Raw genomic sequence first — 16,141 nt, 5'->3', positions numbered from 1 at the left:
ATGGTGCAGTTCTCTTTCTCATCTTTTCCACTGTGTGGGGTACTCTTATCCTGGGGCAGCCTGTCTTCCACATGATGCCCACTCCCTGCGCTAGGTGCTGTATTTTCATCCTCCACATCTCGGTTCCATGTGTTCAGGACCATGCAAAGAAAGAATTGAGAAAGAACAGTGCAGCCACCTCTAGGGCGGGGCAGACTGGGAACAGTCACACGTAACGTTGCATGGGGATGGCTTGCCTGGGGCTGAAGTGCAGCCACCCATGGGCGGCGGGTGAATCCTCCATTGGGGAGGCTAGCCCCCTGCCCCTTCCAGCCCCCCTCACCCACCAGAGCCAGAGGAATCCCAAGCCCCCCACCGCAGCACGAGGAGCCCCGTTCTGCCCCTGCCAGCTTCGGGGGAGAGGTGGAGTGAGGGCGGAAAGAGGAGCAGCATGGGCAGGGCTATGGGGGAAGAGCGGGATGTGGGAGTGGAGCTTCGGGCCGAGTGTGGGCTGGGCCACGGCCTGGGTGCCCTTTCGCAGCGCTCCAAATGTGGCAGGCCGGCGGCATGCCTCCAGAGGGAGGTGAGCCGCATCCTGCTGGGGGAGGCTTAGCCTCCCCTGGCCTATTATACCCACCACCCATGCAGCCACCTCTGGGGTGGGGCAGCGGAGGAACAGCCGCACATAACACCACATGGGGATGGCTTGCCTGGGCACTGAGATGCAGCCACCTCTGGCTGGGGACCAGCTGCACATAACGCCGCATGGGGACGGCTCACCTGGAGCACACTGTGGAGAACAGTGGCATTGCTCTCCAAGGCCATTCTTCAGGAGTTGAGCCGTTAGGTCTCAAGAGGGATCCACGGCTAAACGCAGGTTTCTGGGATGTGTGTGTGGGGAGGGGGCGGGGGGGCGGCAGCTGGAGTCCCCAGCACTGACCGGGACTGTGAGGGGCGAATCTTCAGGGGGACCAAGCTGGGGACCTGCCCAGGAATAATGGAGAGGAATCTGGGACACGGCCCTACACAGGGCGGGGCGAGGGGGAATGGGGTACAGGGCTTTTCCCCTCTGGCAGTGCCCGCTTCCCTCTGGCCCCATGTCTCTCGGCCATTTAGCGCCCTGGGGACAGGGTGGGTTTGAGCCCCAGAGGCCACTCAACTGGCCCCTCTCGGCAGAGCTCTGAAAAAGGAAGACAGAGGCCCTATCCCAGCATGCCCCAGCCTTCCCAGCATGCATCAATGCAGACTGGGACTCCCAAAATCCACCAGGCCTGGAGCAGGACTCCCAGCATGCACCACGATCAGAGCAGAGCTCCCAGCGTGCACCAGGCCTGGAGTGGGACTCCCAGCATGCACCACGATCAGAGCAGAGCTCCCAGCATGCACCAGGCCCGGAGTGGGACTCCCAGCATGCACTGGGGCTCACCACCAGCCTTGCCCTACCTCCTGTCCTGCTCCCATTCCTGAATCTCCCCCATCTACCCAGGGCACATGCCAGTGGGTAGGCTCCTGCTGGGCAGCCCTCTGCTGTGTGGGGCTGGGTAGAGTCCGGATCCCCATCTGCCCAGCTCCCTGGGGATAAGGAAATGACAGGGGGCAGGAGCGGGGAACTGAGCACACTGAGATGCAGCCATCTCTGGGGCGGGGCAGGTGGGGAACATCTGCACATAACGCTGTATGGGGAAGGGTCGCCTGGGGCTGAGACGCAGCCATCTCTGGGGCAGGGCAGTTCTCTGCCTCTTCGTTTCCGCTTCTCGGGGTTCCCTTTCATTTTGCGGCCACACCACTGGCAGACAAACAGTCCTCTGCGTGCACGCACACACACGGTCTCCCTCACACACACGCGCCTTGCAGGAAGTACCGGCGGGAGGAAATGACTTGTGAGGCCTCCTTGTTCTGCCGCCCGAGCGCTGCCCTCCCATTCCTGCTCACACGCCGTCCCAGCGCCTGCTGCCATGAGGGTGAGTCCCCACCCCCCATTCCGGACGCCTGGGTTCCCCGGCTCTTATCAGAGCCAGCTGTGCCCCCAATCCAGCACCACGGCCCCGACTTCCTGCCACGTGTAACCCTGGTGGGTCACGGCTGCAGGAGGGGGGGCTTTGAGTGGGGAGGGGCATGGGGAGCCAGGCAGGCTGGTGATGGGAACCAGGTGTCCTGGCCGCATGGGGGCGGGGGGGAAGAGGGGCCGGCAAGGGGCGGGGGAGGGGGGGGGCCCTGGGATGGGAACCAGGCCACCAGGCTGATGTGCATACGGGGCTGCAGCTAACGGTTGTAGACCTACATCCCCCGACATGGCATCCGGTCCCTATCTCTCTATCTGTCTCTGTACACGCTCCACCCCAGCTGAATCATCTGCCCTGTGAGCCAGCTGTGTCCAGTCCCTGGGTGAGGCCCAGTCACCAGGCCCCTGGGAGCCAGTGTGAGTTCCAGGGCATTCACCTGCCCTGAGATCAGAGCAGCCCCCCGCAGCCTGGCCTGACCCGCCTCCCCACCCCCGGGCTGTTCACCATGCAGGGTGGAGGGTTCTCCTCTATACCCTGGGATTGCCTCAGAGTTCGATTTGTGTGTGTGTGGGGGGAGGGACGGCATTTCTAGCTCGCAGGTTTGGGGATCAAACATGAGTCTGCCCGAGTCAGCTGGGAGCCTGGGCCCATCGCTGGGAGAGGAGAGATCTGCCCAGGGCGTGGCGATGCTGCCTGAGTCAGCTGGGAGCCTGAGCCCGTCGCTGGGAGAGGAGAGATCTGCCCTGGGTGTGGCCGGCATGGCGATGCTGCCTGAGTCATCCGGGAGCCTGAGCCCATCACTGGGAGAGGAGAGATCTGCCCCGGGTGTGGCCGGCGTGGCGATGCTGCCTGAGTCAGCTGGGAGCCTGAGCCCATCGCTGGGAGAGGAGAGATCTGCCCAGGGCGTGGCGATGCTGCCTGAGTCATCCGGGAGCCTGAGCCCGTCGCTGGGAGAGGAGAGATCTGCCCCGGGTGTGGCCGGCGTGGCGATGCTGCCTGAGTCATCCGGGAGCCTGAGCCCGTCGCTGGGAGAGGAGAGATCTGCCCCGGGTGTGGCCGGCGTGGCGATGCTGCCTGAGTCATCCGGGAGCCTGAGCCCGTCGCTGGGAGAGGAGAGATCTGCCCCGGGTGTGGCCGGCGTGGCGATGCTGCCTGAGTCATCCGGGAGCCTGAGCCCGTCGCTGGGAGAGGAGAGATCTGCCCCGGGTGTGGCCGGCGTGACGATGCTGCCTGAGTCAGCTGGGAGCCTGAGCCCGTCGCTGGGAGAGGAGAGATCTGCCCCGGGTGTGGCCGGCGTGGTGATGCTGCCTGAGTCTGCTGGGAGCCTGAGCCCGTCGCTAGGGCCAGCGGCTCCCCCAGTAGCTCATAAATCAAGACGGCAAATCCCCCCCATCCCCACCCCAGCACGGCTGGGTCTCTCCTCCCAGGCCTGTCAGGCTCTGAAAATGTTTCACACACGTCGGTCACCGTAGTAGCCCCTCGTGGGAAGTCTGAGTCAGTATATATAAATATATACAGTGGCGCAGCTCAGCCCAGGGCAGGGCGAGCAGGTGCTGCAGGACAGGAGTGAGGGGCACTGGCAGAGCTGGAGGCGGGCTCCGGGGCTGGCAGGGGGCTGCGGGTGGGAGTGAGGGCTACCAGCAGAGCCCAGGACAATTGAATCGCTCTGGTTTTGCTGCAGGTCCAGATCTCCATATTGTTCTTGTTCCTGGGCCTGGTCCCGGGCCTGGTTCTGGCTCAGCAAGGTAAGTGTCACCTGCCTTTCCCTATGGCACCACACCCTGGGTAGCACCAGCACCCACAGCCCTGGGGCACCAGACCCCTTGACTGACCAGGAAATCCTGTCTTGGGAAACATCTGTAGGAGGGACCAGTGGGGCTGGGAACCAGGACTTCTGGGTTCTATCCCAGCTCTAGGAGGGGATGGGGTCTAGTGGCTAGATCAGGGGGGCTGGGCGTCAGGGCTCCTGGGGGTCTGCTCTGCCCCCTCTGTTTCTGTCCTTTTGCGTAACCTTGGACATGTCTTTTTGCTTCTTTGTGTCTCAGGTTCCTTCTCTTTAGGGGTAGAAAGGGGAATCCCCCTCAGTCAGGTGCTGTACAGGGAATATGATGTGTAGCAGAGTAGGTCTATTTCCGGGCCGCGTGCACTGCATACACACACACGGAGCAGGGCTCGTCCCCTCCAGCAGGGGGCAGCAGGGACACACACCCTCTCACCCAATGGAAGCTGGGTGGCTGAGGACAAGCATGGGTGGGGCTCCCCCCACCCAGCCACCGAAATCTCCCACCCAGCCCTTTGCTCCCACAGATAACGCCACGAAGGATGTCGTAGCGATGACTTTGCTGGCTGAGACAACCCTTGCGGGTGAGCAGGGGGGTAAGTTCCAGCCCAGGGCCCACGGCATGGACAGACGTGCTGTGGGGAACAGGGCAGGGAGTGAGTAGGGGGGCTGTGCTGCTGAGAGCGGAGTGGGGAGTCAGCAGGGTTGCGGGGAGCGGGCGGTCAGCAGAGGGCTCTGTGCTGCAGGGAGTGGGCTGGGACCCAGAAGGGGCGCTCTGTATGTGTGGGATCAGCCCGGTGCTGTGGGGTGTGCGTGTGTGTGATACAGACTAGCTGCCACACACGCACACGGAGGCTTTTATCCTTCATCAGCAATCGTCACCCCGAGGCCCAAACTGGGGCAGGACTCTGGCGTCATGACCTCGTCCGACCCCAACTCGGATTTGAGAGGTGAATATCAGTGCCTAGCAGCCATCCCTGTGTGGCGTTATGTTCAGCTGTTCCCTGGCTGCTCCGCCCCAGAGGTGGCTGATCCGTTGTTTCTAATCTCAGTTCTTTCTTTGCATGACACGGCCAGATGGAGACCAAAATGCAGAGGGGGGGAAACACATCTAGCGCAGGGAGTGGGCATCACGGAGAAGACGGGTGACCAACTGTGGGAGCACCCCACTCCAGGCCAAGCCAGATCCCCTCCACGTAGCCCCAGTCATAGGATCATAGAATGATAGAAGATTAGGGTTGGAAGAGACCTCAAGGTCATCTAGTCCAACCCCCTGCTCAAAGCAGGACCAATCCCCAACTGAATCATCCCAGCCAGGGCTTTGTCCATCCCCCCAATCATACCGCACATAACTGCTCTGCCCCAAAATGTGCCCCCCAGTTCCCCTAGCTGCAACACCCCAGTTAGGTGTGACTTGGCTGGGAAAAGCTCCCCACATAAGAGCTCAGCCTGAAAAGAGTGAGAGGGACGTTAAAAATGGAAGAAGGACCAGGTGGGAGAGCAGGGGGTTGTGGGTCAGGAATGAGGGGCAAGCTGTTGAGGGGAATCCCAGGGCTGGGATAGCCAGGACTGTGGGTTGGGAGTGAGGGGCACTGGCAGAGCTGGGGGTGGGGGTGGGGTGGGCAGAAGGGTCCAAGATCTGAGTCTCACCCTCCTTTCATCTCCCCGCAGTCACCACAGGATCTGGGGGCTCCAGTTCCAGCAGCATGAGCACAACCACTTCAGGTAGGAGAAATAACCAGCCCCCCCCCACGTCCCACCCCAGAGGTGGCTGCAACTCATGGCCAGGCAAGGGCTCCCTGGATGACCAGCCCCCCCACCCACGTCCCACCCCAGAGGTGGCTGCAACTCATGGCCAGGCAAGGGCTCCCTGGATGACCAGCCCCCCCCACATCCCACCGCAGAGGTGGCTGCAACTCATGGCCAGGCAAGGGCTCCCTGGATGACCAGCCCCCCCCCACCTCCCACCCCAGAGGTGGCTGCAACTCATGGCCAGACAAGGGCTCCCTGGATGACCAGCCCCCCCCCACATCCCAGCCCAGAGGTGGCTGCAACTCATGGCCAGGCAAGGGCTCCCTGGATGAGAAGCCCCCCCACATCCCACCCCAGAGGTGGCTGCAACTCATGGCCAGGCAGGGGCTCCCTGGATGACCAGCCCCCCACGTCCCACCGCTGTTACCAGATTTGCCCGTTACTTTGGGGTACACTCATTTATTAGGGTTACGCTTTGGGGGGGGGGGGGTGGGTCTGTAATTCTATCCACGTACGGCTTGTGTCACTTGTGTTCTTGCATGCAGCGCTACTTCTCCCTGCTGCAAGTCCCCTCCCAATGGAGCTAGCCTGCAGGTCCTCGGTTCCCCACAGCTCGGTTCCTCCAGCCCCAGAATCAGATGAACACGCGCACCCACCCCTACACCCCCACCCACACCCACACACATTAGCAGAGCACGTCTGAGTGGACCGGGTCAATCAGGACTCCCCAACTGACCCCTTATTTGTCCCTGAGCAGCACCTCCAAGCTGTCACCCTCATATGCACCGCACCGGAACAGAGCACCCCTGAGCCGGCTAGGTCGAGCAGCACCTCCAAGCTGTTACCCACCTATGCCCCAGGTTCAGCACATCCCTATCCCCATTTCCACGTTACAGTGGTTCTGGCCGTAACCCACTTGATGAGCAAACCCCACAGGATTTTGGGGTGCTGCAGGGATCTTTAGCTTAGGTAAGAGGAGCGTTGCTGCAGAGCGAATGGGGAAGCCAAAAACAAGAGAGAGAGAGAGCGCGCGAGAGCGGGAAGCAACCAGCTTAACCTTAAAAGTTATTTATTGCCTGGTAATAACCATACAAGGGGAGCCAAACAAACAAACGAGTTACATTATTGCATCTAGCTTCAATCTGATCCCACAAGTCAGGTTTAGAAAACTCTAACTGATCACACAAGTCAGGGTCAGAAGGCTGTAGCTAGAGAGAGTGAGAGCTGGGTTCTCGCCACTCCGTGACGCTTGAACTGGTCGGGGTTCCCAGGTGGTGGGGGTAGCTGGGGGTCCGGAGTGCTGGAGCCAGGCAGAGCCCCCAGCATGATCAGTCAGGAGACGATGAAATCCCAATGGAACTGATGCAGATGTTGGATCCAGGCATCAGAGCACTTCCTTGAGCATGGGTCGGGGTCTTTGTAGGGAAAGAACAATGGTTCAAGGGAGAACACTAGATTTGTTTATGGGTAAACTGGTGGCTCAAGGGAGGATACCAAAATTGTTTTGTTCAGGCTAGACAATAGGAACTGCTCATTCCTGGCTATGGGCAGTGTTCCTTCAAGGGAGCTCACAGTGCAATTAGGCAGGTTCAGTATTGCGGATCCCAATCAAGGATTTATTCCTCGAATTGGTCTGATAACGGCTGAGCTGGGTGTGTGCAGGTGTGAGTTCATTAACATCTGGAGCAGGGATCCCCCATCATGCAGTTCATCCCTGCTTTTCTGGTTGCCTTGGAATCTCTGTTCTCCATTCTGTATGCTAAGGGCGATGCCTCCCTGTCCCATCTTCCATGCAAATGACGCCAGGGCAGTTTCCTTAATCCTGTCACCCTTGTCCGTAGGGCTGTAGGTGTGTCGCCCACGGCCTTTTCATTGCTTTTTGTAAGTTTTTCTTCAGTTCAAGTGGAGGCTGGGGGGTGGGGGGTCCTTCGTGAATCAGACAAGCTGGATACTGCACCCTGGTTCCCCAAGAACATAGAGCTGACAGGTAACACCCCAGAGGCGGCCGCAACTCAGGGCTGGGCGAGGGTTCCCTGGATAACCATGTCCCACCCCAGAAGCAGCCACATCTTGGGGCTGGGCGAGGGGGTCTCTGGATAATCAGCTCCCTCACGTCACACCCTAGTGATGACCGCATCGGGTGCGGGCTCCCTGGATGACCAGCCCCCCGTGCCCCATCCCAGAGGTAGCTGGTGGGGAGGGCAGGTCTCAGCTGGGGTCTCTGAATCCTTTTCACTCCAGAACTTGTTCTTTTCAGGCCCCAAGAGGCCTGAGACCCAGGCGACGAGCCGCAGAGAGCATGGGAGCTCGGCCAGATCAGGTGAGTGCCCCGGGGCTGGATCGGAGCCGGAGCCCTGCAGAGGGGAAAGGTCCCTGCCCCATTTCCCTCCCTCCCCCAAGCCAGGCATTTTGGGTAATTCTCTCTCTGCCCCCACAGGAGCCGGCCAAAGCCAAGAGGAAATCTTCTCTTACGGTGGGTAGCAGCTGTCCCTGCCCCGAGCAGCAGGGGGTGCTGCTCCTCACCTCACTCCCCTCACAGTCACCCTGTTCCCCCCTCCTTTCAGATTACCACTCCCTGCGCAAGTGGGGCCTGATCGCCGCCGCCATCCTCTTCGTCCTGGGCATCCTCATCCTCACCTGTGAGTGGGGGCTGGGAGCCAGGACGCCTGGGTTCTCTCTCCGGCTCTGGGAGGGGAGTGGGGTCTGATGGGTAGAGCAGTGTGGGGTGGGGTTGGAACCAGGACGCCTGGGTTCTCTCCCTGGCTCTGGGAGGGGAGTGGGGTCTGATGGGTAGAGCGGGGCTGGGGGCTGGGAGCCAGGTCGCCTGGGTTCACACTCTTACTCTCTCCATTCCCAGGTGGTAAATTCGGGAAGTTCCACGGATGTGGGGGCCGGAAGCGGAGGAGGTGAGAGCCGCCCCTATCCTCTCTTGGGCCCCGCAGGGTCCCCCCAGCCCCCCTAAGCCCTTCTTCCTTTTCCTTACAGCGCCTACGATATCTCGCGGCTCTGAGGCACGCCCTGCTGGGGGATGCCTGGGGGCCAGACACTGCGTGGAGGGGCCGGCTCGGAGCCCCACAGCGATGCTGCATGCCTAATGGGGGCTGGGGCAGAACCAGCAGCACAGACCAGAGGGCTGCTGAGTGCCCCTGGCTCCCTCCTCTGTGATCTGCATATCAGACCCCTGGCTCAGATCACCCCCGCCAATCCCCTCTAGCCTCCAGCCGACTCCCCGGCCTGGATCCTCCATCCCTCTCTTTTCCCCCTCCCAGCCTTGTCCCCTGATCCCTGTCCCCTCCCTCTCCCAGCCTTGTTCCCCCATCTCTGTCCCCTCCCCCTTCCTGGCCTGGATTCCCATCCTTGTCCTCCCTTCAGGCCTTATCCCCCCCATCTGAGTCTCCAGCCTGTGCCTGGCCTGTCCCCCGCATCCCTGTCCCCCCAACCTGTCTCTGAGCGCCGGTCGCCCTGTGTTGTATTTTGATGACATTAAATGACTCCCTCTGGGGAAGCAAAGTGTCTGTGAGCCTCTCATGCAGCAGGGCGCGGGGGCAGGAGTCAGGACTCCTGGATTCTATCCCCAGCTCCGGGAGGGGAGTGGGGTCTAGTCGGTGAGAGCAGGGCCTGGGAGCCGGGACTCCTGGGTTCCATCCATGGCTCTGGGAGGGGAGTCGGGGTCTAGTGGGTTAGAGCAGGGGCTGGGAGCCAGGACTCCTGGGTTCCATCTGTGGCTGTGGGAGGGGAGCATAGCTCAGTGGTTTCAGCATTGGCCTGCTAAACCCAGGGTTGTGAGTTCAATCCTTGAGGGGGCCACTTGGGATCTGGGGCAAAAATTGGGGGTTGGTCCTGCTTTGAGCAGGGGGTTGGACTAGATGACCTCCTGAGATCCCTTCCAACCCTGATATTCTGTGATTCTGTGGTAGCTCTTGCCCCTTCTGGTGGCAGCAGGGCTCCATTAGCACTTTGCTGAGCTCAGGCCAGTTCAAAGGGCTCAGAGAGTTGGCCGCCATGGGCTTTAGTGAATGAAAACAACCAAGGGCAGGAATTTCCCCCTGGGTGGAGCCAGCTCTGTGCTGGTTGCTCAAGGCCTGAACTGTGCTCAGATAATGAGCTACAGGTGGCTACATCTCAGCACTGGGTGAGCTGTCCCCATGGGGTGTTATGTGTGGCTGTTCCCCAGCTGCTCCACTCCAGAGGTAGGGCCTGTTGTTCAGGGTCAGAGACTGGAAAGTAGAGGGTTAATATCATGGGGCTTTCACTCACACCATCACTCCTGCAACAGAAATGGACTCCTCTGCACAAATCATCTGAGACCCATAACGCTGGGATTGGGTATGCAGAGCACTGAGATGCAGCCACATCTGGGGTGGGGCAGATGGGGAACAGCCGCATGAGGACAGCTTTCCCAGCGCTGGGATGCAGCCGCCTCAGGGGTGGGACAGGGGGGAACAGCCACACATAACGGCACACGAGGACAGCTCGCCTGGCACTGCGATGCAGCTCCCTCGGGTAGAGCAGGTAGGTCCCACAAATGCAGCTGTTGTTTGTCAGCACCCGGAAGACACTTAGCGGCTGCCAAAAGAACAGCCGGGACACTCTGAACAGGTTACCCAAGGAACCGTGTCACTGGAAGGTTTTAAGACCGGGCTGGACACACCCTGTCAGGGCCGCTCGGGGGTCCCTCGGCTCTGACTTGGCCCCGCGGTGCTGGCCCAGAGGCCCTCTTGAGGTCTCCTCCAGCCCCGCATGTCTGGGAAACCTCAGCACACGACATGGCCCAGAGGGCAGAGCCGCGCCGGGAGCTCAGTGGCCTGGCCCGCCAGGCCCGGCCCCTTTCGGCTGATCCCCGAGCCCTGACCTGCTGTCAAACCACCGGGCTGCAGGCTTGAGGCAGTGGCCGGATAGTTCCTCTCAATCGCTCACCCATGGCACCAGCTTGTGCCCAGCCTGCTGCTGGGCTGGGTGTTTCTGCCAGGCTGGCCTGGAGGTACCAGGGCCAAATCTGCCCTTGCTCTATCCTCGTGCCAGAGGCCACTGGCTCCCCCCTCGCACGGGCCTCTCCCTCTTCCTCTCCCTCCCTGGCTGGGCACCAGGCCCAGCCACTTCCTGCCCAGGCAGACAGCCCGAGCTGCGGGGGCCCGCAGGAGCGGCCGGGGGTGCTAGGAGCCCAGGGCAAGTACAGCCGAGCATAGCAGGGGCGCTGGGCAACGGGGGACGCTCTCTGGGGTGCATCAGCCACAGAGCAGCTGGGGGGCTGCGAGCCTTGGGGCTCTGGGGCAGACGGAGGCTGGGAGGGTCACTATGTCTGATGCCCTCCCACCACAGGCCTGGGAGAGATCCGCTAGCAAGCGGACAGGCAGAGATGGGAGGGGAAAGGTTTCCTGTGAAAAACTGGCTCTGTGCACCCCCACCCCCCACCCACTAGACCTACTCCCCTCCCAGAGCCATAGAGAGAACCCAGGAGTCCTGGCTCCCAACCCTCCCTTCTCTAACCACTAGCTCCCACTTCCCTCCCAGAGCCATAGAGAGAACCCAGGAGTCCTGGCTCCCAACCCTCCCTTTTCTAACCACTAGACTCTTCCCCCCCCCGCTCCCAGAGCCAGGGAGAAAACCCAGGAGTTCTGAATCCCAATTGTTCTCATCCTAAATGTGAGACTCTTCATTCTTTCCCCGTCCTTCTCTCTCTTTTCCTCTCCCTCATTTAGTTGCTGTGACGGCTCCTGTCAGCACTGCACAGGCCGGGAATAGGCACCTGCTGCCCTCATGGAGGCGGGGCCCTCCGGAGTCGTCCTGCTGACGCAGATCATACCCCAGCCCCACTCATCAGCCTCCTCTGCCCCACCACGGCCCCTGCGGAAGTTCTACCAGGGGGAGCCACTGGCTCTGGGCGTGAGTCCAGCATAGCCGGAGGCTGGCCTGTGAAGGGGACCCAGGGGGACACAATGAGCCTTTCTGACTCCTTCTGCTGGCTGGGCCATTAACAGGAGGCGGCTGCTGCCCTTGCTGGGTGTAGTTGCCTGATTAGCTTGGACGGAAGACACTCAGGCTTTTAGGTGCAGGGGGTCCTATCCTTGGCCACAGGCTGTCATGTGTGGCCTTGGTATAGTGCTGTGGCACTGAGGATCCCAAAGTGCCTTAGAAATGTGGTTGGGGATGATTATCTCTGTAATACAGAGAGGGAAACTGAGGCACAGAGCTAGGTGGGTGCCTGACTGGAGACTTGCAGCGAGTCAGGGTCAGGATGCCCAAGACCTGACCCTCTGAGCACCCTCCTCCCCTACGAGAGCTAGAAATAGAAGCCAGGAGTCCTAGCTCCTCTGCTGTAATCCACTAGACGCCCACTCCCCTCCCAGAGCTTGGGATAGAACCCAGGAGTCCTAATTCCCAGCTGTTTTCATTAGGAATGTTCCACTTGGGAGCATGATGCAATTCCATTATTTGAATCCATTACTTCCAAACTAAGGTGATGGGACATATAGACGAAAAGAAAAGTAGATACATATCTAAGTTGATTAGATAGGTAGAGAGGAGCAAGTGGGACTTGCCAAGACTTACCTAGATGCCTGCAGCTCATGGAAAGTCAATGGGAGTTAGGCACCTAGCTCTGGCACTTTTGTCAAGCCCAAGAGACACCCACCTGCATTCAGGTGCAAAGTTCCTTTGGAAATCTTGGCCTAAGTAGATGTAAGGACTAAGTAGCCATATAATTATCATCCCTAGCTCTTGGTAGCCCTTGTCATCAGTTGATCTCAAAGTACTTTACAAATGAGGTATCGTGAGGAAACTGAGACGCAGGGAGGATAAGGCCAGTGACAGAGTTGGGAACAGAACACAAGTCTCCTGAGGATCCGTCTAGAGGCTTTATCCTCTCATGAATGACTAGCCAAAATACAGAGACCCTGTGTAGTAGAGACTGTGTCACCGTGTGGTAGGGATGGCGTAACCGTGTAGTAGGGACTGAGTAACCATGTAGTAAGTTCCCCAAAATGCAGCTCCTGGCCAGTAACATGCCTCATGGTGTCTCTGCAGATCACACAGATACTCACGGGCATTGTGCAGATAGCTTTTGGCATCATCCTGACCCTGACGAATGACCACCACCAAGTGGCGATAAAGGTGGGGACCCCCTTTTGGACGGGGATCCTGGTAAGTCCTAGTGGTGGGGGCTTCGGGGTGTGTGTGTGCAAACAAGGAGGACATTGTCTCGGAATCCTCTCTGTAGGGCAGTTTAGCCAGCCAGCGCCGTGCCCTGAACCCGGCTTCCCAATGATCTTTGGAAGCCCAGCTGGTACTGCCGGGGGTGGCGGAGTGGCGACTGGGGCACTGGCCATGGGGCTAGAAGAGTTGGGGGTTGCTCCCTGAGGTGCCGCTGGCCTGCTGGGCGGGTTCGCATGTCCCCTCTGTGAGTCCTTGGGGTGGCCACTGGCTGTGTGTCTGTGCAGAGCCCCGACCTATCACAGGTGCTTCTTTGGCCCCGATCCCCGCAGCACCTGGACCCCTCCCCCATCTTCAGCTGAGTCTCTGTAGGGCATACAGAGCCTGTGGCATGGGGAGAAAGGGAAGAATGGGGGGATCCAGAACCCCCTGGCATGGAAGGGAGGGGAAGTGGGGGACACATAAAGCCCTTGGCATGGTGGGGAAGGAGCCTCTGAGATGTGTAATGGGCATGACAAATGTGTGACTCCCCTCCACCCCTGGTGTATTGATCCTCACCCTGCCTGTGAGGGAGGGAATGCCAATATACCTAATGCATGGAGGGGAAACTGAGGCACCAAGCGAGTGGGATGATCTCACCTGTTGGGTGAAGAGTGGGCAGCAGCTTTCACCCATCTCTGCTTTCCCTCCAGTACATCCTTTCGGGGTTCATTTGTGTGGAGGCTGCCAAGAACCCCAAGATCTCACTGGTAAGGAACGAGGTTTCTGTCCCTTGTTTTTTGAGCCAGTTGGAACATATTGGGGTTTCCCCCCCCGGGAAAGTTAATTGAAACATGAAAAATTGGCGGGGGGGGGGGGGGGAGAATTCACCAAAAATTCCAATGGAAACTTTTGACTTTTTTCTCAACACTGAAAATTCCCATCCCCAAACTGGCCAAACGGCTGAGAATTGAAACATTTTACCCCAAAACAGTCATGAAAGGAAGAATTTCCAGGGGGAAATTGCCCAAAATTGAAAAATTTCAGCCCAAAACAGCCACCAACCCCCCCCCCAAAGTTTTTTCAGACAAAAACGGCAGCCCACCCCACACAGCTGAAAATGGCCAATTGGCTGCCAAAAGTTGCCCCCAAAAGAGCAAATTTGTAGCTAGAAGCTGCTAAAAAGTGCAGGGAAAATGAAAAATGTCTACTCAAAATTGCCCCAAAGCCCAAAACGTTGCCACTGAAAACTGCCACGAATGGCTGAAAGTCGCCTGTTTCGGGCTGAAGATTGTAACAAGGATCAGAAGAAGAGCTCTGGAGAGCAGGCTAGCTTGCTTACGAGGAGAGGCTGAGGGAACTGGGATTGTTTAGTCTGCAGAAGAGAAGAGTGAGGGGGGATTTGAGAGCAGCCTTCAACTACCTGAAGGGGGGCTCCAAAGAGGATGGATCTAGACTGTTCTGAGTGGTAGCAGATGACAGAATGAGGAGTAATGGTCTCAAGTTGCAGCGAGGGAGGTTTAGGTTGCATATTAGGAAAAACTTTTTCACTAGGAGGGTGGTGAAGCACTGGAAGGGGTTCCCTAGGCAGGTGGTGGAATCTCCTTCCTTAGAGGTTTTTAAGGCCTGGCTTGACAAAGCCCTGGCTGGGATGATTTACTTGGGGTTGGTCCTGCTTTGAGCAGGGGGTGGGACTAGATGGCTCCTGAGGTCCCTTCCAGCCCTGAGATTCTATGATTCTATGATTTCCCCAGCGGAAGCTGGGCCCCCACCAGCCTTGTCTCGCTAGACATTAAAATCTCCACCGACATGCTGTACCGTGGAAGCTGGACACAGGCTGAGGGTGTCTGGAGGGGTGCAGGAGGATTCAAGGGCAGGAAGGTGGCTGGGGAGATGCAGGGGTGGGAGGTGTGGGGTGTATGGACGACATAGCTGGGCGTCCTAGCCCCACGTCTCTGATGCCTCCTCCCCAGGTGAAGGGCATGCTGGCTATGAATACCCTCAGCGCCATAGTGGCCGGAGTGGGGATCATCATCTGTTCGTTCTCGTTTGTCTTCTACTACCCGGGAGTAACCTGCTACTGGATCGAGGAGTCCAAGTCCTGCGCGCCGACCTCCCGAGTGCCCACGGTGAGTCCGGCTGCCCCCTCGGCCTGCCCAGCTCTGCCCCATGAAGCTGGGGGCACTGGTGCTATCTGTGACCCGGGAGGCTCAGCAGGGGGCGCTGTGCTGCGGGGAGCGGGGGCTCAGCAGGGGGCGCTGTGCTGCGGGGAGCGGGGGCTCAGCAGGGGGCGCTGTGTGTATTCTCAGTCAGTCCCTCGTGGATCTTCCCTGGCCAGGATACCATGTTCGGGGTGGTCATGATTCTCCTGGTCTTCACCATCCTGGAGTTCTGTGTCTCCATTTCCAGTGCTGCCTTCGGGTGCAAAACACTCTGCCGGGACAGCTACAGCGACACGGTGACAGCCTTTGTGCGAGGGGATGGGGGTCTTGGGGTTGGGGGGGAGGGCTGGGAGCCAGGACGCCTGGGTTCTATCCCAGGCTCAGAGAAGGGAGTGGAGTTTAGAGTTTAAAGCCATGGGTGAGGACTCCTGGGTTCTATCCCTGGGTGTGTGAAACATTTGTCCAGCCCATCCTCTTTTTAAGTCAGTTGACAGATGTAGGAACCTCTCCCCGCCCGGCCCCCGTACTTCCCTAGGGGAGTTATTCCATGAACAATTTGTGTCTGTGCACTGCCCAATAGGGCTGCATGAGAATGTGGGGGGCAGGAAGGAGGAGTAGGGGGTATAGGGGAATGTGGGGGGCAGGGGAGTGGCTGGCCCTAGGGCTGCCCCTCATGCTCTCCTCCTGTCTCTCCCTCCAGTCTGTGGTGATTTATCAGAACATGGGGCCTCCAGCTGCCCTCGCCAATGACCCCCCCAAAGCCCCGCCCCCTTACCAGGACACCCAGACCCCTTGAGCCACGCCCCACTTCACCTGCTGACCGACCCCAACCACTCCGAGCTGCTGCCGGCTCTGCAATGGCCCCCAGGGGGCAGCGCAGTATCTGGGCCAGCGTTGTGGATGGTGACGACTGGGACTCACTCCTGATGGTGCCATCTACACTAACAGTGTGACAGCTTCCTTCTGCGGGATTTAAAGGGACGGTGCGAGGCTACAGTGTGGCAAATTACAGTTTCTTTCTTTCTTTCTTTCTTTCTTTCTTCTCCCCTGCCGACAGGATCTGATTCCTCTCTGCTGCGCATTCACCCCTGATCTCCCTACACCCAATAAACGTGTTTCATACGAACGACCAGCCCCAGTTTCTGCCTCTGTTATTCATCAGGATCCCCTGACTTGGCGAAGGGACAGGGGCAGCCCCGGAATGGTCCTGGTATTGTAGGGGCTGCCAAAATGCTGGACCTGAGAACAGGTGAACTCGCTGAGATAAAGGCAGTGAGCTGAGAACAGGTGAACTCAGTGCATGGCACAGACCTTCAGTGCTGAGATAAAGGCAGCGT

The 16,141-nt window shown here is 59.2% G+C and overlaps 2 protein-coding genes across 5 annotated transcripts; both read left to right on the top strand.

Annotated features, from left to right (window-relative positions):
- The first annotated feature begins 1,812 nt into the window (after positions 1–1,812).
- LOC144279514 (uncharacterized) lies at positions 1,813–9,024 on the top strand. Of its 4 annotated transcripts, none has more exons than XM_077841056.1 (10): positions 1,813–1,940; positions 3,664–3,727; positions 4,290–4,346; positions 4,635–4,712; positions 5,434–5,487; positions 7,772–7,834; positions 7,952–7,987; positions 8,079–8,153; positions 8,372–8,420; positions 8,500–9,024. In XM_077841056.1, exons 1-10 carry the CDS (start codon positions 1,935–1,937, stop codon positions 8,522–8,524), a joined length of 507 nt encoding a protein of 168 aa, XP_077697182.1. In that variant the 5' UTR covers positions 1,813–1,934; the 3' UTR covers positions 8,525–9,024. The 4 variants fall into 4 exon arrangements, with proteins under 4 accessions (XP_077697182.1, XP_077697184.1, XP_077697183.1 ...); XM_077841055.1 differs by having other exon boundaries at positions 1,814–1,940; positions 4,290–4,358; XM_077841058.1 differs by lacking the exon at positions 4,635–4,712.
- A 1,579-nt stretch (positions 9,025–10,603) lies between these two features.
- On the top strand, positions 10,604–15,936 carry LOC144279849 (membrane-spanning 4-domains subfamily A member 4A-like). Its single transcript, XM_077841539.1, has 7 exons — positions 10,604–10,680; positions 11,214–11,397; positions 12,538–12,654; positions 13,356–13,412; positions 14,616–14,771; positions 14,981–15,100; positions 15,505–15,936. The coding sequence occupies exons 2-7, from the start codon at positions 11,272–11,274 to the stop codon at positions 15,598–15,600; spliced, it is 672 nt and encodes a 223-aa protein (XP_077697665.1). The 5' UTR covers positions 10,604–10,680; positions 11,214–11,271; the 3' UTR covers positions 15,601–15,936.
- Positions 15,937–16,141: the final 205 nt, after the last annotated feature.

This window comes from Eretmochelys imbricata, chromosome 24, assembly GCF_965152235.1.
Source record: "Eretmochelys imbricata isolate rEreImb1 chromosome 24, rEreImb1.hap1, whole genome shotgun sequence".
In the NCBI taxonomy this organism is placed as follows: Eukaryota; Metazoa; Chordata; order Testudines; family Cheloniidae; genus Eretmochelys; species Eretmochelys imbricata.
The sequence above is the reverse complement of the archived record's forward strand: the minus strand, read 5'-3'. Positions and strand labels throughout refer to the sequence as shown.